The following is a 25,583-nucleotide window of genomic DNA, read 5'->3' as shown; positions in this document are numbered from 1 at the left end:
CTCCATAAAAGGCGCTTAACTGTCCTTGTCATTTTTGTCGAGCCTGCAACTTTTGTTGCAGAAAGCTCGACATAGGGATAGTGATCCGGCGGCTGCGGCTCTGGCGGCGGCGGCGGTGTTAGCTAACTTCTTAAAAGCTTTATATTTTAGAAGGTGGAAGACCTGGATGCTTCATACTTTGTATATAGATGCCTCATGTTACGAAGTTTCCGTCAGTCACATGTCCAATGTCCTTGACCTCATTTTCATGGTTCAGTGACCACTTGAAAAAAAAGTTCAAATTTTTTGTAATGTTGAATTCTCTCTTATTATAAGTAATAGGACAACTATATTTTGATATGTGCGTACCTTGCAAGGTCCTCGACCTCATTTCATGGATCAGTGAACAAGGTTAAGTTTTGGTGGTCAAGTCCATATCTCAGATACTATAAGCAATAGGGCTAGTATATTCAGTGTATGGAAGGACTGTAAGGTGTACATCTCCAACTGGCAGGTGTCATCTGACCTTGACCTCATTTTCATGGTTCAGTGGTTATAGTTAAATTTTTGCGTTTTGGTCTGTTTTTCTCATACTGTATGCAATAGGTCTACTATATTTGTTGTATGGAACGATTGTAAGGTGTACATGTCTATCGGGCAGATGTCCTGTGACCTTGACCTCACTTTCATGGTTCAGTGGTCAAAGTTAAATTTTTGTGTTTTGGTCGGTTTTTCTCATACTATATGCAATAGGTCTACTATATTTGTTGTATTGAACGATTGTAAGGTGTACATGTCTAACGGGCAGATGTCATGTGACCTTGACCTCATTTTCATGGTTCAGTGGTCAAAGTTAAGTTTTTTAGTTTTGGTCTTTTTATCTAATACTATATGCCATAGGTCAACTGTATTTGGTGTATGTAAATATTTTATGATCTTTATGTTAGTCGCACAGGTTTTATTTGACCGTGACCTCATTTTCACGGTTCATTGCACAGTGTTAAGGTTTTGTGTTTTGGTCTATTTTTCTTAAACTATAAGTAATCGGTCAACTATATATGTTGTATAGAAGCATTGTTAGCTGTACATGTCTGCCTGGCATGGTTCATCTGACCTTGACCTCATTTTCAAGGTTCATTGGTCTATGTTTAGTTATCTTGGTTAATGTTAAGTTTATGTGACAATTGTTATAAAGCTTAGCTTTATACTTAGGACTATCAACATAATATCAATGATTAGTATAGAAGGCGAGACATTTCAGCGTGTGCACTCTTGTTTGGTCTTTGGCTCGTTTTGACATTTTGTAAACATGACTTCAGCGAATTGTCGTTTTGTTCTATCAATTAATGATACTCTCTACTGTTAGTCTTGTCATTGTCATGAAGTAATAATACAAGAAGTGCAGAGGAAATGCCAGAAATGTCCTCTGTTACGGAACGTCTGGAATAAGTATGGTTTCGACGAAGACCCAAATTTAATGTACAAAAAAAAAAACCATGAACATGTACAAGGCAACAAAACCAGTTTGAATATATTGTAAATAAAGGTTATCTTAAATATTGTCCGGTTTGGAGGAAGTTAAAATAACTTATTGTATATTCATTGAAATTGAAATTACAAAATCACAGGAACAATATCCATGATATAATTTAAAATCATAAAGGTAACTACCATCATTGACTACTGAAAAAAAAAGTATCAGTATATTTGTGCAAAGAGGTGACTCTTTGCACAAATATACTGATATTTTTTTTTTTTTTTTTTTTTTACAGTAGTCAATTTAAATGGCCCACTCATTTGACAACATGGCCCATTATTTTTGGGGGGCCCTGGGCCCATAGTGAAAAAATCCTTCCAGATCACTGCTTTCATCTGTTTTATTTGCATTTAGAATCCTGCTGATGAGAATTTTACCACAAGGTCCAGATTATGACCTTCCAATTCAAGTAGAAGTTCAGAAAGAGGTTCAAAGGATACAAGGTCCTGTTCTACTTGGTGACAGACAGTTCATAGATTTTGGTGGTGTACAAGTTGGCCAGTCTTTGTAAGTGTGATGAAATATCAGATTTATTTTGTCAAACAGTCTGATTTTTGTATTTTTTTAAATTGTATTATAAAGCCTTTTTAGCTCACCGTTCCGAAGGAATGGTGAGCTTTAGCCATCACTTGGCGTCCATTGTCGTCCGTCTGGTGTAAACTATTTCTAACATCTTCTCCTCTGAAACTACTGAACCAATTCCAACCAACTTAAGCTGAATGATCCTTAGGGTATCTAAAGTAAAGTTTGTGTTTTATTTCTGTTTCGTCAAAAAACATGGCCGCCATGGCTAAAAATAAAACATAGGGGTAAAATCCAGTTTTTGGCTTACATCTCAAAAACCAAAGCAGCTAGAGCAAATCTGACTTGGGGTTGAAGTGTTCATAAGGTAAAGTTCTATCAGCCCTGAAATTTTCAGAATCTAATAAGCCATTGTTGGGTTGATGTCACTAAATTGGTAATTTTAAGGAAATTTTGCAGTTTTTGGTTATTATCTTGAATAGTATTAATGATAAAGATTAACTGTAAACAGCAAATATGTTCAGCAAAGTAAGATTTTTAATTAAATTATTTTACCAAAATTGTCAATTGACCCCTTACAGAGTTATTGCCCTTTAAGGACAATTTAACACAATTTGTTTATCATGTTTTCTAACTTTAAAAAATCTTCTTCTCTGAAACCACTGAACCAATTCAAACCAAACTTATGCTGAATGATCCTTAGGGTGTCGAGAATAAAGTTAGTGTTTTATTTTCTGTTTTGCCAAAAAACATGGCCACCATGCCTAAAAATAGAACATAGGGGTAAAATCCCTTTTTTGTCTTATATTTCAAAAACCAAAGCAGTAAGAGCAAATCTGACATGAGATAAAAGTGTTCATAAGGTAACTGAATATTTCAGATGAATCTAATAACCCATTGTTGGGTTGCTGCCACTAAATTGGTAATTTTAAGGAAATTTTGCAGTTTTGGGTTATTATCTTGAATAGTATTAATGATAAAGATAAACTGTAAACAGCAAGTATGTTCAGCAAAGTAAGATCTCAAAAATTAAAATTAAACTTTGTTTGATTTCATCAAAAATTTAATTCTTAAGGTTCTTTGATATGCTGAATCTAACCAAAAAAACAAACTACTATGAAATTTGACACTTAAACTCTTAAACGAAAGATAAATGCCAAAAAATCAAGGTGAGCGATTCAGGCTCTCGAGAGCCTCTTGTTTTATCAAGTGCTTTCTTTATTGGTATAATTTTTAATCATCTTTTGTAATTTATATTATAGCTTTTGCAAATGCTTTGTTTTAAATTTTATTAATTTAATCTCGGGTTTACCGGTAATTGATAGGGATATCTTGAACATTGTAAGGAATAACAGACCTATAATGAAATTCTTTAAAATCAAATAAGTTGTAAAGAAAAGATTATTTGAATCTTATTTTTAAATGATCTTTCATTGTAGTTATTGATATATGTATTTTTCAGGATAAAAAGATACACCTTAAAAAATGTAACTCGTTCACAGCTAAAACTATCTTTGGAAATCAGATCTGACACAGATAGCTTCCAGGTAAGTGTACCTGTTTAGTTACCATGGAGATTGAATTTTGTAACAAAGTTGTTGACAATGCTTTTATTCATTACTATAATTTTTTTAGAAAGGCTAGTGGTAGTTAGGCTATGTTTTTTTTACACTAGTAACCAAATGAATGGATGTTAGCAACTATTGGTCACTGTACCGGCTTCAGCAATGATAAGATATAAAAATCAGATTTGGTATAATTGCCAATATTGTATAGTAAGTTATACAAGGCCGTCATATTAAGGATTAAAATGTATAACAACAGCAAGACATGAAGAGGGTGACCTGAAAAGACAGGTTTTCTTAATACAGGTGTCAAAATTTGCACTGTTAGGCACTGGTCCAATACCCCAGTAAAATTTTATTTGGACTAGCAAGTATTTGAAAAACTTTGTTCAGAAAAATGTCCAAATATTGGTCTTCAGACAAGTAGTTGTGAAAGATTATGGTCCAGACTAATGCAGTCACCTTTTAGGCAGGTTTTAACATGTGAAAAATCTGGATTTCTCTGTAGAAAGTTTAATGTTATTTAACAATATTAAAAATTGATGTTTTGTTATAGTTACTGTGGAACGATAGAAGATCTTATACCAGAGAATTAATGGTCAATGGTGGTGACAAGTTTCTGGTTAATGTTGAATATCGTCCTTCAGCTGTCAGGCAACACCATGCAAAATTAGTGGTTAAACCAGTAGGAATGACTGTCAAATATTCTGTAAGTAGTGTTGGTAATGTTCAAGCAAGAACTTTTAAATATTTTAAAATTTTACAATTCACACATTAAAGTATCAATTAAAAATATTGATTTGTGTTTTACTGTTAACACTATTGCTCTTTTTGGTGGGGGTTAGTTTTTATTGGTGGAGGGGAGTGCATGGGGAGAACCACTGACTTTTGGTGGGAAAACTGACAATCATAGTCAATTAAGATTGGAGTTGAACACACCTGCCACATACAGGATTAGAACTCACAACCTCAAATATCATTTACAAGGATGAAACGTTGTTACATTGATAAGGTGATTTCTTGATTTATGTTCAAACATTGTAACACATATGATTTATATTGGAAATACGTTACACACTCCTGGACTATGATCATATGATATTTGATTATAGATTCCATTGGAAGGTTATGGAGGGTCAAGTCTTTTAGTGATAGAAGGAGCCAGTGTGATTGAAGGTGCTAGTCTGTCGGATCAGAAATATTTACTCAGCTTCAGTGGAATAGAGCCCAGTAAATGTCAGATACAGAAGATAGTTATAAGAAATGTTGGACCCAGAGCTGCTTATGTTAAATCTCTGTGCTTCACAGGTAAATAAATAAGACTTGTCTGTGGTCTGTCAAAAAAAATGCTACTGCAATTGATTGATTGTTATTTGTGATAATGTATTGGGTCAAATATTTCTTCAGTACTAGATTTTACAAGTATAGGTTTGAGTCCATTTGACTATATAATTTGTCCAAACCAGTTATTGTAGTGTCCATTAAAGTACAATTTTTCATCATTATTTAAAATTGATATAAATCTAGAATTATTTGTTTTGCTTTTTAATTGTTTATAATTAAACTTCAAGTCAATTCTTCAAACCATTGCCATATCTATGGATATAAAATAAAATGCCTGAATTACAGAAAAAGTATTCAAATATCATTTACTTACAAGTTATCTCTTAATTTCGATATGGAAACATAGCCAAAATGTTTCATACTATTTTTCCTCTTGTCAACTTAATTTCAATTCAATAGTACATATAGAATAACTCTGATACTTTCTTTAATTTTATAGATCCTAGTTGCAAACATTTAGTACGACCTCCTAAAGTTCTTATTGAACCCTGTGAGTTTGTTGTGAAAGAAAAGAGTACCAGGGTATGTTTTGAATGTTATACAGTAGCATGACCATTATTGTAATTACCGGCTGTAACTATCATTTGACATGTTGTCCATCCCCCTGTCTCAATTCTTGCTGTTTTCTTATGTTTAATAGTGGTATAACGTAAAATTAAATATCTATCTCAACGAAACAAACCTTACAGAATTATTTTTTTAAAGTTTAAAAAAAGAAAAAAATATTTAAAATCACTTATCCATCCTTATAGTGTTCCACAATAATATGAAAAAATCTGTTTGATCCTTGAAAGGTTCCACTGTAATATAAAAATCTGTTTGATCCTTGAAAGGTTCCACTGTAATCTGTAAATTCTGTTTGATCCTTGAAAGGTTCCACTGTAATCTGTAAACCATTTTACCTTTGCAGAGTGTGACAGTTGTTTTTAACCCCACAGAAAGAGAATGTGCCTTGTGTAGTGAAGGAAGGGAGATAATAGCAGCTGTAGCCTTCTTGTTTGGTGATGAAGTCAGTAGACAGAGAATGAGAAGGTAATTTAAGAAGTCCTCAAAATGATATATTGAAAAAAAAAAAAAATAGTTTTAAAAATTGAAAGGATGACAGTTTCTAATGATAAAAAGTCAGTAGAAATTCCTTAACCTTATTACAATGCCTTCAACTGTTTGGAAAAAAAATATAGTTTATTTTTCATGTGAAAAACCTATTATGAGTAATATGATAACTTTTTTGTTTAATGTCTGTCAGGCAGGGTTTACTTGACCTTCACATTAAAGGTGTACATGTCTGTCTGGCAAGTTTCATCTTACCTTGAACTCATTGTTATGGTTCAGTCAAAAATTTCATGCTTTTGTAGTTTGGTCTATTTCTCAGATACAGTAAGCAAATTAGTGTCACTATGTTTTGTGTATGGAATGATTTTAAAGTACATAATTGACTTTAATTTTGTTAGACAATTGCATTAATGATGGAAGTTTTTATTTTCAGAGTTCTACATATGAAGCAAGGTAGTAGAAGGATCAGTAGATCTCTATGTGATGACAATATTTTATACTCTATAAACTTTAACACACAATATATAGATGAAGATGCCGTAGCTGATCTACCATCTGCCATAATGGATGTAGGACCAACGAAAGACATTGACCTGTTCTATAAGAATATGTCCAAGGTTACACTGACGTTGGTTGCTTCGGCCGCACCTACAGGAATATATTCTAGTAATCATGGGAAATTTGCGTCCACTTTGCAAAATGGAGAATTTGCTACACCCCAGAATTTACGAAATCATGGTAATCTTGCATCCACTATGCCATCTGACTATCTGTGTGACAAATTACCTTCAAGGAATATGCCAGCAAGATCTCTGCCTTCCTGCTCTCGCAGTGATATGACTTCTTCAATGCCTTTAAGCCACATGCTAGACAAAAATTACTCAGCCAGCACATCAAGTAACACTTCCCAGACATCTAGTCACTTTACAGGAACCATGCCAACAGATGCTCATGTCAGTGATGTTTCAATGATACCAGTCAAATCTATAAACAGGCAAGTACCATTTTGTATTAGCAATTTATATGTAGTCTTCACGATGAACTGTTTAATCTACATGCCCGGAGCTCAATTTTTGAAAATTTTTAGTTAGATTCTGTTGGCCTGTAGATATGATTTTTACAGGCCCGAGAGAAATTTTACCAGCCTGGGCTGTGGTTCAGCGTGAAGACGGTATATGTAAAAAAATGTGAAACTAAATGAATTTAGAAAGTTTGTTGTCTTCATGAGCTCTCCTGAATAAATTTCATTTCTCCACAAGACAGAAATAGATTGATTAAACATTCATTGAATATATTTCTGTAAAATTTTATACTTGCACACAACATCTTCATTCTATTCACAAACATTGATAGAATAGTAAAATTGAAAAACTTTCAAATTTAAATTTGATTTTAAATAAATTTAACAGTGGTACCTACTTCACCTTTATATTGGTCTATTGTTTGGCACTTGATTCTATTAAAATGCTCAATTGTCCTAATTGCAACACCTGTATATATGTGAATTTGTCTCATTTCAAACTCCACAAGAGTACAAATTCGTCTCATTTCAAACTCTACAAGAGTACAAATTTGAAACCTATCATTTTCTACTAGCTTTATAATTTTTTTTAGATTGTTTTAAAATGTCCTTCATCTGCAAATTATATTTGTTTGTCAATGTATTGATAGACTTTGATTATTTTTCAGTATGAAGGAGTCCGTGTCCCAAACTATGCCAAGTCCCTTCATTGGCCCACTGTTTACAAGATCTGTACTGACAGACCATGAAGATAAGTCTGATTGGGTAATAAAACCAGAACAGCTTATACTTCATGCTCCAACTAAAGGTAACATTCTATACTGATGGTTATTCACATATACACAAAGTAGGCTAGTGAAGATTACACACATTGTGTACTACAAGGCCATTATATTTTTATGCCCCACCTACGATAGTAGCGGGCTTTATTTTTTCAGGTCTGTGGGTTCGTTCGTCCATCCGTTCATTTGTCTGTTTGTCCGTCCGTTCATCCCGCTTCAGGTTAAAGTTTTTAGTCAAGGTAGTTTTTGATTAAGATGAAGTCCAATTCACTTGAAACTTAGTACACATGTTCCCTATGATATGATCTTCCTAATTTTAATGCCAATTTGAGTTTTCACCCTAATTTCACGGGATCATTTATATTTAATTGTATTAAGTATAACACAGCTCAAAATTTGATATGGAATAGAAAAAAGGTGAAAGATATCAAAGTCATAATCAAAGTCATAAGTTAAATATAAACCAGAAAAAAATAAACAACAATAATACAAACAAAAGTCTACAAAACACTATGTACATATAGAAAACAAAAGTCTACAAAACACTATGTACATATAGAAAACAAAAGTCTACAAAACACTATGTACATATAGAAAACAAAGTCTACAAAACACTATGTACATATAGAAAACAAAGTCTACAAAACACTATAATGTACATATAGAAAACAAAAGTCTACAAAACACTATGTACATATAGAAAACAAAAGTCTACAAAACACTATGTACATATAGATAACAAAAGTCTACAAAACACTATGTACATATAGAAAACAAAAGTCTACAAAACACTATGTACATATAGAAAACAATAGTCTACAAAACACTATGTACATATAGAAAACAAAAGTCTACAAAACACTATGTACATATAGAAAACAAAGTCTACAAAACACTATGTACATATAGAAAATATGGAATAGAAAAAAGGTGAAAGATATCAAAGTCATAATCAAAGTCATAAGTTAAATATAAACCAGAAAAAAATAAACAACAATAATACAAACAAAAGTCTACAAAACACTATGTACATATAGAAAACAAAAGTCTACAAAACACTATGTACATATAGAAAACAAAAGTCTACAAAACACTATGTACATATAGAAAACAAAGTCTACAAAACACTATGTACATATAGAAAACAAAGTCTACAAAACACTATAATGTACATATAGAAAACAAAAGTCTACAAAACACTATGTACATATAGAAAACAAAAGTCTACAAAACACTATGTACATATAGATAACAAAAGTCTACAAAACACTGTACATATAGAAAACAAAAGTCTACAAAACACTATGTACATATAGAAAACAATAGTCTACAAAACACTATGTACATATAGAAAACAAAAGTCTACAATACACCATGTACATATAGAAAAAAAAGTCTACAAAACACTATGTACATATAGAAAACAAAGTCTACAAAACACTAATGTACATATAGAAAACAAAAGTCTACAAAACACTATGTACATATTGAAAACTAAAGTCTCTACAAAACACTATGTACATATAGAAAACAAGTCTACAAAACACTATGTACATATAGAAAACAAAAGTCTCTACAAAACACTATGTACATATAGAAAAAAAAGAGTACAAAACACTATGTACATATAGAAAACAAAAGTCTACAAAACACTATGTACATATAGAAAACAAAAGTCTACAAAACACTATGTACATATAGAAAACAAAAGTCTACAAAACACTATGTACATATAGAAAACAAAAGTCTACAATACACCATGTACATATAGAAAAAAAAAGTCTACAAAACACTCTTATGTACATATAGAAAACAAAAGTCTACAAAACACTATAATGTACATATAGAAAACAAAAGCCTACAAAACACTATGTACATATAGAAAACAAAAGTCTACAAAACACTATGTACATATAGAAAACAATAGTCTACAAAACACTATGTACATAAAGAAAACTATAGATTGAGCAACATGACCTCCATCAAAACCAACTGTGCAAGGGCTGTATAGCCAGTCAAGGTCGTTAAAAACTTCCATATATATCCATCAAAAACTGGGTGGATCTCATGTGCTGAGGTGACTCTGATTAAATTTTGCAGGCAGTCTCTGATGAATGGCTCTGAATATTTAGCTTTGTAAAATTAATCCATAAGCAATGTTGGTAATAAGGTCCCAAATTTTGTTTGACTACCATATATCATCATAGATTTCAAAGTATATTATTTCAACCATGTTGTTGTCACGATAAACCCTTTTTGCACAGATTTTAAGCAATCATTAACCATTCTCCCCATAACAATCTTCTTATATAGATAAAGATATTTTTTTCACCATTTCAAGATTGATTCATTATTTTCATTGTCTTGTCAGAAGCTCTAAATCAGGACTTTTTTTATTGGTTTTAATGTTAGGTCATTACTTAAGTACCTAGACGCATTCAAGTTCATGTTATAAAGTACAGAGACACATTCAAGTTCATGTTATAAAGTACCGAGACACATTCAAGTTCATGTTATAAAGTACCGAGACACATTCAAGTTCATGTTATAAAGTACCGAGACACATTCAAGTTCATGTTATAAAGTACAGAGACACATTCAAGTTCATGTTCAAGTTCATGTTATAAAGTACAGACACATTCAAGTTCATGTTATAAAGTACCGAGACACATTCAAGTTCATGTTATAAAGTACAGAGACACATTCAAGTTCATGTTATAAAGTACAGAGACACATTCAAGTTCATGTTAAAAAGTACAGAGACACATTCAAGTTCATGTTATAAAGTACAGAGACACATTCAAGTTCATGTTATAAAGTACTGAGACACATTCAAGTTCATGTTATAAAGTACAGAGACACATTTAAGTTCATGTTATAAAGTACCGAGAACATTTAAGTTCATGTTATAAAGTACCGAGACACATTCAAGTTCATGTTATAAAGTACCGAGACACATTCAAGTTCATGTTATAAAGTACAGAGACACATTCAAGTTCATGTTCAAGTTCATGTTATAAAGTACCGAGACACATTCAAGTTCATGTTCAAGTTCATGTTATAAAGTACCGAGACACATTCAAGTTCATGTTATAAAGTACCGAGACACATTCAAGTTCATGTTATAAAGTACAGAGACACATTCAAGTTCATGTTATAAAGTACCGAGACACATTCAAGTTCATGTTATAAAGTTCTCTGTAGACTATCCCTATATTTAACTTATTTAAGATAAAATATATTTTACAGTTGACGATCGACCTGATGTTTCCAAGTTCCAGATTATCAACTTCCTTAATAGAGAACTTGCGTAAGTCTGATGTATATGGGAATAGAATGGACTTGTACAAACATCTTTGTGTAAAAGAAAGCCTCTTGCTTTTATTTGAAATGAAGAAAAAACAAACAAATAGAGTGTTTTGGTGTTGATTATCTTACCATAATAAAGCCTTTATGTTCTAAAGTGGCAAGAAGTAAACAATCATTTAATCAATTATAAAACTTACTACAATATAGGAATGGAGAACATTAATATTATTATTTACCTTCTAAAGTAGATATTGTATAATAAAAAAGAAGGGATATGTGGTATTGATTTATGACAAAAGCAAAGGAATAGCTCATTATCCCAAAGTCACAGTAAGACATGCAACATGGAGCATTAGTTTTTCATCTTACTGCAACTTAAGGTAGTTCGCTTCTCAATTTCAAAGTAATTAACTTTTCAAAATACTAGTTTATATTGATAGGGGATTAATAAAGGAATCCAAAGAGCAAACAAAATATATAGGTCACCGTGCTTGTTTTCGAGATATTAGCCATTGAAATTTTGGCGGGAAAATATTCTCTCTTGACTTTTCATAGCTTTATCATTGACAAGTTGAAGTCCATAAAAACTGTTAAAATGTAATTAAAATTTTATAAGACTTTTACAGATGGCTTATAATTATACATGTAAAAGATTTACAAAAAGAAAAATGGGGGTCACCGGGCAAATTTTTTCAAGGCATTCAAATGGATAAAACCAGAGGATTCCGAAAATCTGACAAAAAATCTAAAACATGACAAGCCAGCTTCCTTAAGAATTTGATTTAAAAGAATTCTATGCTTGATGTCTTTTATGCTGTAATGTACATAAAACTATACATGTATCAACAAATTGAAGATTTTAACAGACACAGAAATCTAACAGTGCTATAATTCCCTGTGCCTACTTGAAAAAAACAAAAATATTATAAATATTTAGATGACCATAGGCATATCAAGGAAAATATCTTAAAATAGCACAATTAAAGGTAAACTACTCTGTAACCTGTATGCTTTATATGTTCATACATCTTTTACTGTTAGTGATTATTTTTACCTAATACACTTTATTTTTCAGGTTTAAAATGTCATGGCTTGGACAGTGGGTGAAGATTACACCTGAAACAGTAACCATTTCACCAAAGTAAGAAATCAGTATAATTATTTGAGTAAATAGGCATGTTTGTAAAAGTGAAAGTTTTACAAATTTGAAAACTGTAAACCAACTTATTTTTAATTCGCATTTGACCCTTTGTAGTCCACTTTCCAGCTATTTGATTTCACTATTTTCCAGTCTACTTGGTGTAAAGATCAAAGTTTTACATATTCGCTACGATTTATTTTCACGTTATTTTTTTCTATTCTTGGGAAATAAGTTGGTTTACAGTATTAAAATGTCTATCATGTATGTTTGACTGTACAGGGTGTCATGAATTTGAATCCAAAATATCAAATCCACATTTGTAAACTGTAACAAACAAGAATTACGGGAAAATTATTGAAAGGCCACTACCTAACATTGTGATCATATATACAAATGCTTAAAGACGGATATTCATGAAATAATGTCTTTGGTGGATGAACTTTTTGAACTTTTTTGAAAAAGTTAATTAAAACGTTTTAAACCAATTTATTCGTCTCCTTGGCACTCATACCACATCTTCCTATATCTATTTACAAGATTTAATTGTACATTAAAAATATGTTTTATTACAGAAGCACAACATCTATATGCATAAGTCCGAGTGCCAGAGTATTACAGAATATGGAAACATTACCATGGCAGGGAACAGTTCATATATCCTGTGAACATCAGTACAAGGTATGATGGTACAGTCCTGTTGTTGGGGGTGTCAGGTTGTTTTACAAGAACTGACATTGACTTTTGTGACCCTGTCTCATAATATATTTTATTGGTTTTTTTTATTAAACATCAGATTTAGAACCTCTTAGTATCTATAATTAGTATAAACAGTAGCATGGAGTTCATTTGGTCATGGTCTCTCGACTTTGAAACTCTCGAAATGGAGATTATATAGCCCTGCTCCAATAGTTATAGCCTATTAACAGAAGAACTTTTTCAAAGTTTACTTGTTCAAGAAAGTAACTAGAACAGTTTAAGGAGAACCAATATAGATGGTAAGTCAGTGATATTTGGTACGCTGTTGTATTAGCATTTGTATATGTTATTTTATAGATTATTTTCCCTGCATCTGTAGTTTAGGCTCATCAACTTTCAGTGTTTTGTATAGTTTATGTGTTCCAGTAACACCATTTGAATTTCAACATATGCAGTATACTATAACGATTACATATAGGTATGATTATTCTTCAAATGATGAAAATTTGAACTCATTCTAGATTTTTTTACTTCTGATTGCAAATGTACACAAAACATTTAGTAATATGGATTGTTTTTTATTCTAGATTCTAAATGTGCAGATAAGAAAAGATGTAGTTGAAGGAAATGCCAACAAGAATTTGATGCCACTGTTTAAACAGGTGTCTGCTGCACCATCTATCTGTATACCTGCTGATACAGACAATCCAAGTCTACAGACTACACAAGTCAACTTCTCTCCAACTAAAATAGGGGATATGTCAGGTGGGTTCCATTGTACAGACTACACAAGTCAACTTCTCTCCAATTAAAATTGGGGATATGTCAGGTGGGTTCCATTGTACAGACTACACAAGTCAACTTCTCTCCAACTAAAATTGGGGATATGTCAGGTGGGTTCCATTGTACAGACTACACAAGTCAACTTCTCTCCAATTAAAATTGGGGATATGTCAGGTGGGTTCCATTGTACAGACTACACAAGTCAACTTCTCTCCAACTAAAATTGGGGATATGTCAGGTGGGTTCCATTGTACAGACTACACAAGTCAACTTCTCTCCAATTAAAATTGGGGATATGTCAGGTGGGTTCCATTGTACAGACTACACAAGTCAACTTCTCTCCAACTAAAATTGGGGATATGTCAGGTGGGTTCCATTGTACAGACTACACAAGTCAACTTCTCTCCAACTAAAATAGGGGATATGTCAGGTGGGTTCCATTGTACAGACTACACAAGTCAACTTCTCTCCAATTAAAATTGGGGATATGTCAGGTGGGTTCCATTGTACAGACTACACAAGTCAACTTCTCTCCAATTAAAATTGGGGATATGTCAGGTGGGTTCCATTGTACAGACTACACAAGTCAACTTCTCTCCAACTAAAATTGGGGATATGTCAGGTGGGTTCCATTGTACAGACTACACAAGTCAACTTCTCTCCAATTAAAATTGGGGATATGTCAGGTGGGTTCCATTGTACAGACTACACAAGTCAACTTCTCTCCAACTAAAATTGGGGATATGTCAGGTGGGTTCCATTGTACAGACTACACAAGTCAACTTCTCTCTAACTAAAATAGGGGATATGTCAGGTGGGTTCCATTGTACAGACTACACAAGTCAACTTCTCTCCAACTAAAATAGGGGATATGTCAGGTGGGTTCCATTGTACAGACTACACAAGTCAACTTCTCTCCAACTAAAATAGGGGATATGTCAGGTGGGTTCCATTGTACAGACTACACAAGTCAACTTCTCTCCAATTAAAATTGGGGATATGTCAGGTGGGTTCCATTGTACAGACTACACAAGTCAACTTCTCTCCAACTAAAATAGGGGATATGTCAGGTGGGTTCCATTGTACAGACTACACAAGTCAACTTCTCTCCAACTAAAATAGGGGATATGTCAGGTGGGTTCCATTGTACAGACTACACAAGTCAACTTCTCTCCAACTAAAATTGGGGATATGTCAGGTGGGTTCCATTGTACAGACTACACAAGTCAACTTCTCTCCAACTAAAATTGGGGATATGTCAGGTATGTCTCAGTATAGACTTTACAAGTCAAAGGCAATGTGAAAACACTCAAAACAGACAACCAATGATCTAATCTATATAAAAAACTAGAAACAAGAAACACTTACGAATCACATATAAAAACAACAACCACTGAACAACATGTTACTGACCCAGGACAGGTACAAACAATGAATCCAGTTTAAATGTTTTAACAGTCGCCAACCTTCACCTTAACCTGAAACAATACTGCAACACCACAACATAGAAAGACACACTATAAAATATCCAATATACAGATTACACAAATCAACTTCTCAACTAAAATAGAGGATATGTCAAGTAAGTTCCAATGTACAGATGAACTGTCTAATAAAATAATGTTGTAACCATTTATTTTTATTCCCCCTTTATGGGCATTATTTTTTCTGGTCTGTGCCTCTGTTCGTTTGTCCGTCTGTCTGTCCCACTTCAGGTTAAAGTTTTTTTTGAAGTACAATCAACTTGAAACTTAGTTCACATGTTCCCTATGATATGAACTTTCTAATTTTAATGCCAAATTAGTGTTTTTACCCATTTTCACGGACAACTGAACATAGAAAATGATAGTGCAGATGGCAGCTCCATGTACTAGGAACACTTTTTTGTTATATTAAACATGTATATTGATTATACTGAAAGATACACAAATATATTTAGACTAAAAGTGTCCTGATTTGAATTATTGCAGAAACCTACATTGACCTTTCTAATGTGTCTACTGAGACTTTACGATGGACAATATCAGTGTTTGCTCCACCATATGTCAAGGTAAGACATCTCAATGAAGTACTGTAAATTCAGAAATTAATGCGAGGGTTTTATTATTGCGAAAATTGCGACAGAGTTGTAAACGCAATAAATTAAACTCGCATTTTGAAATATTTTATTTGAATTTAACAGGAATTTTCTCAAAATCGTAAAAATTAAAATCGCATTTAAGTCTAAAATGACAAAATCGCAATATTAAATGCACGCAATAATTTCTGAATTTACAGTAATAAGGATTATTTTTAGTATTTAGAAAGCGATATGTAGATTTTTACTCATCCACAAATCATTTTGGTTTCTTTAGCCTACTCTTAAACTTTATATCCAATTTGTAGAACCTTCTTTGAAATAGATTGAAATTTGTGCAGGAAAGTAGTTTCCAGTTGCTTAATCAAATGCTATACATGGGATAACATATGAGCGGACAATTTCTATTTATTTCCAGGCCAATGCTTCAATAGTCAAGTAACTTTTAATATAAAACCTCACACCTGCCAACTTTTCAAAATGCCAATGGGGGCTTTACGTGCAAGAGGGCTGTTATAGTCCTAAAAAAATCTAAGGGGGCCTTCAAATGTATATTAATATATAGTTTTTTTTGGCTTCTTCATACTTTTAAAACCCTAAAGCCTTTGTAAAATTTACTGTTTTGTTTAAAATTGTGGACAAAATTTCTATTTCAAAATTTCCATTTTGGAGCTTTCATGTGGGAAATCCCCTGCAAATAGTGACAGTTGGCAGGTATGAATCCTTTAAACTTTAAAGATTGTACAGGGTGTGGGTGAATGTATGCTTGATCACTTTATAGTTCATTGATTTTAATTGTGAGTGATTTGGGCAAGTTTACAGATCAGTACTCTCCTTCAAACCAGACTTGAGCTATAGTAATGATGATACATTGAAGCATGGGCACAGCTTCCTCTCAAGAACAACCCCAAACATGTACATTTTGATTTTTTCATTGACAGGGTGCAGATAATTCAAAGGATGTATTTAGAGCTACGTACAAAGTGTTCGCATTCTCAGAAAAGTTTGGACATTTAGATGGCAAACACACCATACAAGTAAGTATCATACCATGGCAGATTTAATTTAAATCACAATTTATTTGAAAGTTGAAAATATGTTTATATAAAAATAAGGAGAGATGGTATGATTTCCAATGAGACAACTCTCCACCAGAGTTCAAATAAAGTGAAGATAAGCAATATAGGCCACCTTAAACAATGAGAAAAAACTCATTAGTTTTTGATAAATACTTTACCTAATAGGTTTTTTATTTATTTTTATTTTTTTCAATGTGTCATTTATTTGTTTGATTAACTTGAGTAAATTGACTTATTTAGATATGTGTACAGTTTATGCCGAGATCTAAAGGAACGTTTTCCCAGTTCTGGGAAGTCCAGTCTAGAGGATCAACATCTAACAGTGTTAGGATAGAGCTGAAAGGGGAGGTAAGTCAACTTACTGTATTAAAAGCATGAATTAAAGATTATTAAAATAGATGTATTAAACTTAAAACCTAGTAAGTTTTGATTTTTAAAACTATGTAATTCAGTCATTGATTAGACAAGTCTTCACAATAGTATGAATAAGGATAAAACCTAACTAGACTAAACCCACATGGGACTGATGAATTTGTTCTGACTAAAGTGGTTTAAAACTTTGACCTGATACATAAGTTCAGTATAGATAGGTTTCGGCAGGGCTGTATTTGAACACATTTCTCTGTATCTTAAAACATAACAGAGTGTAAGACTTTGTGTACTTGTATTTAAGCAACATGACTAGTGCCACATGTAGAGCAGGATCTGCTACTTACCGTTCAAGAACACCTGAAAGCATCCCAGTTTTTGGTTGTGTTCATTTTGCTCACTCTAGTTTTCTATGTGTTGTGTATTCTGTTTGTCTTTTCATATATTTCAGTTTTTGCTAAGGCATTGTCAGTTTATTATTGAATATCATTTTGATGTCTATCACTTCTCTTTTAATCATGTTTATATTATTCTAGAGTATTGAGGAGGAAAAGAAACCAAAAGAACAGGATGCAAGGAAGAGGTAAAATATTGAAATTTATTACAGTGCAAATTTTCCTAAATCTGAATATTAAAATAATTGAATGTTACACTTCTGCTTAAGTATTAAAACGGCGTTTCAACCTTAAGCTGTCATAGAAATATGAAGGTGTGGTATGATTGCCAATGAGACAACTCTTTTAAAACAGAACTTAAGATTTCTTTTTTGCTTAAAAATTAAATTTTGATTAAGAAATAATTGAAGCAAGCTATACTTTATTGTAGTTTTAACATGGGTAGGCATTATATTCGTGTTATTTTTGCCCAAGCGATGACAATTGAGGTTATTTCTATGTCCGATTTGTATAGGTGTTGAGTGTTTGTGAAGGCTCTTCCATAAACCTCCCTTTTTTGTTTGAAAACATGCAAACGTCTGGCAACATGATTTTTCAGAATGAGAAGTTTTGAACAGCCAGCACGAACAGTTGTCGTATCTAGGTCAAATATGTCAATTTCAAACTGCAACACATTGCAGTCATGAAAAATAAATTGAGAACAACAGGTGCATCATTTAAAGAGTTTGGAAGTGTTTTAAGTTAATGAAAGATATAAAATTCATTATTCTGCAGTTAAGAAATAATTGATGCAAGCTATACTTTATTGTAGTTTTAACATGGGTGGGCAGTATATTCGTGATTTTTTTTGCCCGACCGATAGTGAGGGCTAAAATAACACGAATAATGCCTACCCATGTTAAAACAACAATAAAGAATAGCTGCATCAATTATTTCGATTCTGATTCGGACAATTAAGGTAATTTCTATGTTTGATGTGTATAAGGGTAAAGTGATTGTGTAGGCTCTTCCATGAACATCCCTTTTTTGTTTGTAAAGAAGCAAACAGCTGGCACTGATTTTTCAGAGGGAGGAGTTTTGGAACAGCAAGCATGAACGGTTGTCGTATCTAGGTCAAATATGTCAATTTCGGAATGCAACACATTACAGTCATAATGAATGAATTAGTAACAACATGTACGTCATTTAAGAGTTTGGAAGTGTTTTAAGTTAATGAAATATATTAAATGCATGCCAATTTGATAAAATTCATTATTCTGCAGTAGTCAATATACGCATGTGCCAAAAAAAAAATATTGGATTTAGAGCATGGGTTTATTCATAAAGCGAAAGAAGCATGTCATATAAAAATAGTCAATATACGCATGTGCAAACAAATTTTATTGGATTTAGAGCACTGGTTTAATTACAAAGCGAAAGAAGCACGTCATATAAGAATTATAATAAAGTTTTACTTCAGTGAGGTTAAACCGTTGGCACTGGTCAGAAACTGATGACTTTTTGTTATTTTTTAGAAATGAAGCATCATTGTTTACCCTGGAGAATGAAGAAGAGACTCAGAAGTTTTCACCATGTGATATTGGACATGTACAAATGTTAAAAGTCCAGTTAAAGAATAGATCTTCTGCTCCACAAACTGTGAGTCATTGTATAAATTAATTTGCCACTATTGATTTGTTATTAGTTTTTGTCGAGCCTGCAACTTTTGTTGCAGAAAGCTCGACATAGAGATAGTGATCTGGCGGCGGCGGCGGCGGCGTTAGCTAACTTCTTAAAAGCTTTATATTTTAGAAGGTGGAAGACCTGGATGCTTCATACTTTGTATATAGATGCCTCATGTTACGAAGTTTCCGCCAGTCACATATGTCCTTGACCTCATTTTCATGGTTCAGTGACCACTTGAAAAAAAAGTTCAAATTTTTTGTAATGTTGAATTCTCTCTTATTATAAGTAATAGGATAACTATATTTGATATGTGCGTACCTTGCAAGGTCCTCATGTCTGTCAGACAGTTTTCACTTGACCTCGACCTCATTTCATGGATCAGTGAACAAGGTTAAGTTTTGGTGGTCAAGTCCATATCTCAGATACTATAAGCAATAGGGCTAGTATATTCGGTGTATGGAAGGACTGTAAGGTGTACATGTCCAACTGGCAGGTGTCATCTGACCTTGACTTCATTTTCATGGTTCAGTGGTTATAGTTAAATTTTTGTGTTTTGGTCTGTTGTTCTCATACTATATGCAATAGGTCTACTATATTTGTTGTATGGAATGATTGTAAGGTTTACATGTCTAGCGGGCAGATGTCATGTGACCTTGACCTCATTTTCATGGTTCAGTGGTCAAAGTTAAGTTTTTGAGTTTTGGTCTTTTTATCTAATACTATATGCCATAGGTCAACTATATTTGGTGTATGGAAATATTTTATGATCTTTATGTCAGTCGCGCAGGTTTTATTTGACCGTGACCTCATTTTCACGGTTCATTGCACAGTGTTAAGTTTTTGTGTTTTGGTCTATTTTTGTCGAGCCTTCAACTTTAGTCGAAAAAGCGAGACTAAGCGATCCTACATTCCGTCGTGGTCGTCGTCGGTGTCGTCGGCGGCGGCGTCCACAAATATTCACTCTGTGGTTAAAGTTTTTGAAATTTTAATAACTTTCTTAAACTATACTGAATTTCTACCAAACTTGGACAGAAGCTTGTTTATGATCATAAGAAAGTATGCAGAAGTAAATTTTGTAAAAATAAAATTCCATTTTTTCCGTATTTTACTTATAAATGGACTTAGTTTTTCTGCGAGGAAACATTACATTCACTCTGTGGTTAAAGTTTTTAAAATTTTAATAACTTTCATAAACTATCCTTGATTTGTACCAAACTTGGACAGAAGCTTGTTTATGATCATAAGATAGTATCAAGAAGAAAATTTTGTAAAAATAAATTTCCACTTTTCCGTATTTTACTTATAAATGGACTTAGTTTTTTTGCCAGAAACAAAACATTCACTCTGTGGTTTAAGTTTTTAAAATTTTTATAATGTTCTTAAACTATCCTGGATTTCTACCAAACTTAGACAAAAGCTTATTTCTGATCATAAGATATTATTCAGAAGTAAATTTTGTAAAAAAAAATATTCACTTTTTCCGTATTTTACTTATAAATGGACTTAGTTTTTCTTCCAGTTAACATTACATACAGTCTGCAGTTAAAGTTTATAAAACATTTATTAGATTCATAAACTATCCTGGATTTTTTTACCAAACTTGGAAGCTTCTTTCAATCAAAAGACAGTATCGTGAGGGAAATTTTTATTGATGTTTTTCCTCATTTTTGTTGAGTCTGCGATTAACAGAAAAAGTAGGCGAGACACCGGGTTCCGTGGAACCCTTACAAATTTTTCTTAAACTATAAGTAATAGGTCAACTATATATGTTGTATAGAAGCATTGTTAGCTGTACATGTCTGCCTGGCATGGTTCATCTGACCTGGACCTCATTTTCAAGGTTCATTGGTCTTTGTTTAGTTATCTTGGTTAATGTTAAGTTTATGGTACAGTTGTTATAAAGCTTAGCTTTTTACTTAGGACTATCAACATAATATCAATGATTAGTATAGAAGGCGAGACATTTCAGCGTGTGCACTCTTGTTTTCATTTACAAAGATATAAACTTTTAAAATTGTTTACATCTCTGTGTATGCTTTTGTGATAAATAGGAGATGTGGGTCAAACCTCAATGAGACAGCAAACGAAAGTTATTTTGCAATAAACACATGGCTTTCAATAATGGACAAACCTCCAAACTTGATTGATAGAAAACTAGATATCAAGTCAGGTTTTGACTGAATTCCACAACAACTACAAAGGGTCTTTTACACAATCAAAGTAGAGAAAATAACATAGCATTTCTGGATCAATGGAAAAATTACTTGAAAAATTCATTGAAAACCAGTCTAGGTAAAGTACTCTTTAGTACACATGTTCCCTATGATATGATCTTTCTAGTTATAATGCCAAATTAAAGTTTTGGCCCCAGTTTCACAGTCCACTGAACATGTAAACTCATAGTGGGAGTGGGGCATCTTTGTACTATGGACACATTCTTGTTTGTAAATTGTCTGGACAAAGTTTAATAACCTTAAGGTAAACAAACATTAATAAGCAGACAGTAATATTGATTGTTACCTTTTAGGTTGAAGTTATAACTCCACAGCTGCCATTTGTAGTGAAGCATTCAAGTTTTACATTAAAGTAAGTAAAATATGAAATTAAAAAGATGTGGTGTGATTGTCAATGAGTCCATAAAAAAGCATCTGACAGGGGTTTCATTATCTTTCATGTTGACTGGTACTTTCCACGTTTCTAGGTGGTACTTTTCAATTTGTTCCATGAATATCTTATATAAAAATTCCTACATTTAGGCGGTACTTGTCAATTGCATAGGAGGGTAAAAGTACCGGGTACCGCCTCCTAATGAATGGCCTGATCTGAACAGACTTCAATTATGTGCAAAACTCACTGTATAGTTATTTATGAAAGGCCCTAACATAAGTAGTATGTTTGGAGAAGTGTCACAAAGCAACAACAAAAAAAATATTATTTTGTATGCCTGAGAATGACAAATATAAAACCTTCAGATGGCATTCATTGATTGTAAGGTAGGATTTGACTTATTATTGCTTCTTTGCTGTCAGTGGCAAATATTTCATGCTAACAATGAATTTGCTTAGTAAGGAGACAATGACATTGGCAGATCCAAGGGGGGGGGGGGGGGGAACCCCCTCTTTTTTTTTTGGCCGATCAATGCATTTGAATGGGGACATATAGTTGGAACCCCCCCTTTGTCCTGGGTTGGGAACCCCCCACCCCCCCCCACCCCCCTTTTTAAAATGGCTGGATCCGCCCCTGAATGATATTATTTAATGTCCTCATTCATACTTGAAGTTGCTGTCCATATAAACCTTTTGCACAGCCAAATTGTCCCCCATTTAGCTCTACCTGATAATGTCCTGTTATATCCAATTTCTATTTATTCAACTTTTCTTTATTTTGCAGACCTAAAAGCTTCATAAGATTCCCAATAGAATTCCGACCCAGTAAGCATGGTGGATTTGATGGACTCGTTATATTTAAAGCTAACATTGGAAGTACTGTCAGCTGTAAAGTGCATGGAATATGTAAAAAGATGTAAATTGGAAGGGAGACAACTTTGAATGTTTTTATTTCTGTAACAAATAGGCTAAGAAAAAATATATGTTTAAGGCATTCCTACCTTCCTGGATTGTGCCTACCCAAACCCATTCTATTGTCATTTTGATTCATGTGCTACTAATGTCAAGGTTGTTCCCTTATATAGGTCTACAAAGTTGTTTTCAATGATAAAATGAATTTAACCTTTAACAAATTTGTATATCTTTTCTTGCCCTTACAAATACATCTTTATACAAACAATATGTTTTCGAAGAAGTACAAGTTGTATCTTAGTGTCATAAACATTCTTGTGCAAGAAAATTGACAATATATGTGTTTAAATTATAGGCTAGAAACATTATAATTGTTATTTTAAAGGTGCAAATGTAATGCTATTAAACAAGATGTTAAAAAGATCATCATTTTGGAGTGGTTTTTTTTTTAATGAATTACTTTTGATGAACAAACAAATGAATATGTGATATAGGAAATAAGCTGTGATATGAAATATGGTGCTAAATACAGTGGCCTTATTTCACATAAGTTTTCAATTGTCTCATGTATAATTTATTTTCTCATGTGGTTGTCAATTATTTTGTTCATTAGAACTCACAAATTTTTAATGTATGTCTTTCATGTATGATATTTAATATATTTCTTATGCATTTGCCACCTGTTAATGACTACTAATAGTCCAGTCATTAGATTTTTCATGTTTATAATTTAGTTTTTGAAGTAGTGTAACTGAATATATTCACCAATATATAAAAAAAGTTATACTTGTATTAAATATGTCAATGATATTCATAGAGGTGTAGAAATTGAGGGATGGACCTTTATAATGGTATGTAAAGAACTTTTGTTATTATGGATCAGATGTCCTGAAAAGACATTTGGAAAATATGTATCAAATAATGTTTACTTCAAATCTTGGCGAAAAATATATATTCCAAATTTTAAAGAAAGAAGGAGAACATTTTAATAATCTTTTGACCAGATGAGGAAACAGAATATTTTTATCCACTTTAAGAATTAATTCACCTGAATTTTTGCTCATTTAAAATTCATTATCATAATACATTTCAGAAATCAGGAATATTCAAGTCTATGTGAAAAATAATCAAATTATTCTGCACTATTTTTAGTATGGACAATTAAAATGGCCTAATATACCAATTTGTGTTCTTTGTTTGTTACCTCATGTTAAATCTATAGTCATCTATAGGATGAACAGTATGAATCTAGATCTTTAAAATTATTTAAATTTAAAGGATTACCATTATTTTGCACAAGTTTTATTTTTGCACTTAATAATGTAAATAAGGTAATACTGTATAGATTTTTTAACATGTTACTCAAGAATATCTGTTGATTGTAAATTTAAGTTATAACCAGTCAATTTACTTTTTGAAGGTATTTTCAAACATGTTGAAGAGTCTTAATAATTTTGAAGCCAGTTTATGGTTATCCAGAAATAACAGATTTAAAATGAATTAGATTCTGAAAACTTTCTCATAAACACCATTATGTATATAATACGCTGTGAAGTGTAAAAATTTTCATATTAACAATACTAGAATATCCATACGTGTAAATTCCATCATTAATTAAGATCAAGGAAATGAAAATTTGAAAACTGATAGCATAGGTTATATAAGGGGTAAATGAACCTGGAAATGGGGTCTGAAGAGGTAGTCATAGATAAAACAACCTGGATAAGAGGGGAGTAAAAATTATAGATATTCTGGAAAAGTTTCTCTGTTCTTCATTTGGGGTAGGGATAGGATTGAATTGAAAGAATTTGGAGTCGAGGAAAGGGAAATTGGGAATCAAGGACCCCTGTCTACCCACTTTAATACGATTAACCTAAGAAATGGAAAAAAATCAAACACCACTTTACAGGATCATCATCATCATTATCATATGGTTTGTCCCTGTTATCATCTACTTGTTGTATATTGAAAAATCTTCTAGGGTATTTTGTTGCATTAAGTTGAATGCAGATAGTACTTTTAACCTTAACATCCCTCAGAAGGTGGAGAAATACTGGATGTACACGGTCTATCTTTTACACTTTTTTTTTGTTGTTTTTTTTTTTTTGAAATACAAATCAGTTGTATGACATTTGTTGCCATATATCATCTGTACTGTGTGATGTTTACCAAATTCTTGTCATCTTGTTTATTAAATTTACCTATTCAAGATATCTCCCATATTTTAAATCAATTGCCACTCAGATATCTGATATTCATAATATAAACTTCTTGTGGCTGGTTTATATAAAGTTTGAAGCTAGTCTTCTGCATACTTACCAAAGATCTGAGGGTTTATTATAGTTTATTTTGTGTAATATAATATTGTCTTCGTTCAATATAAGAGAAAATGGCTACCTATACATTTTGTTTTCACAGATCATTCTGAACAAAAATAACTTACCGTTTGTCTTTCTTTGAACTTGTAAAGTTCATTGGACCCTTTTATTTATTAAATATGCATAATCTTAACTGACTATAACATTGTATAAGGTTATATTGATTTCTAATTTTTATACGCCCGTCAAAAATTTTGACGGGACGTATTATGGTATACAAATGTCCGGTGTCCGTCCGTCCGTCTGTCCGGCGTAAACATGTCGCACCGTAACTTGAGAACGACTTAACCAAATCTCATGAAACTTAAAATGGTTGTTTCTTATGATGGTCAAATGATCTGTATACTTTTTGGTGAAAATAAGATTTAAA

At 32.4% G+C, this 25,583-nt stretch overlaps 1 protein-coding gene across 6 annotated transcripts in view; it reads left to right on the top strand.

The window, feature by feature from the left end:
* LOC143063172 (uncharacterized) overlaps nucleotides 1-24,946 on the top strand; it is an 84,419-nt gene extending 59,473 nt beyond the window's left edge. For all 6 annotated transcript variants that reach the window (XM_076235160.1, XM_076235164.1, XM_076235163.1 and 3 more), the window contains 19 exons: nucleotides 1,871-2,023; nucleotides 3,501-3,585; nucleotides 4,160-4,312; nucleotides 4,716-4,911; nucleotides 5,387-5,469; nucleotides 5,858-5,979; nucleotides 6,434-6,994; nucleotides 7,690-7,829; nucleotides 11,053-11,113; nucleotides 12,188-12,253; nucleotides 12,826-12,931; nucleotides 13,537-13,714; nucleotides 15,703-15,782; nucleotides 16,751-16,846; nucleotides 17,129-17,236; nucleotides 17,794-17,840; nucleotides 19,167-19,290; nucleotides 21,845-21,903; nucleotides 22,708-24,946. In XM_076235160.1, the coding sequence (XP_076091275.1) occupies nucleotides 1,871-2,023; nucleotides 3,501-3,585; nucleotides 4,160-4,312; nucleotides 4,716-4,911; nucleotides 5,387-5,469; nucleotides 5,858-5,979; nucleotides 6,434-6,994; nucleotides 7,690-7,829; nucleotides 11,053-11,113; nucleotides 12,188-12,253; nucleotides 12,826-12,931; nucleotides 13,537-13,714; nucleotides 15,703-15,782; nucleotides 16,751-16,846; nucleotides 17,129-17,236; nucleotides 17,794-17,840; nucleotides 19,167-19,290; nucleotides 21,845-21,903; nucleotides 22,708-22,843 (2,554 nt within the window). In that variant the 3' untranslated portion in view covers nucleotides 22,844-24,946. The remainder of the gene's footprint in view (nucleotides 1-1,870; nucleotides 2,024-3,500; nucleotides 3,586-4,159; nucleotides 4,313-4,715; nucleotides 4,912-5,386; nucleotides 5,470-5,857; nucleotides 5,980-6,433; nucleotides 6,995-7,689; nucleotides 7,830-11,052; nucleotides 11,114-12,187; nucleotides 12,254-12,825; nucleotides 12,932-13,536; nucleotides 13,715-15,702; nucleotides 15,783-16,750; nucleotides 16,847-17,128; nucleotides 17,237-17,793; nucleotides 17,841-19,166; nucleotides 19,291-21,844; nucleotides 21,904-22,707) is intronic.
* The last annotated feature ends 637 nt before the right edge of the window (nucleotides 24,947-25,583 follow it).

Source organism: Mytilus galloprovincialis, chromosome 2, assembly GCF_965363235.1.
Source record: "Mytilus galloprovincialis chromosome 2, xbMytGall1.hap1.1, whole genome shotgun sequence".
NCBI classification, from domain to species: domain Eukaryota; kingdom Metazoa; phylum Mollusca; class Bivalvia; order Mytilida; family Mytilidae; genus Mytilus; species Mytilus galloprovincialis.
The sequence above is the reverse complement of the archived record's forward strand: the minus strand, read 5'-3'. Positions and strand labels throughout refer to the sequence as shown.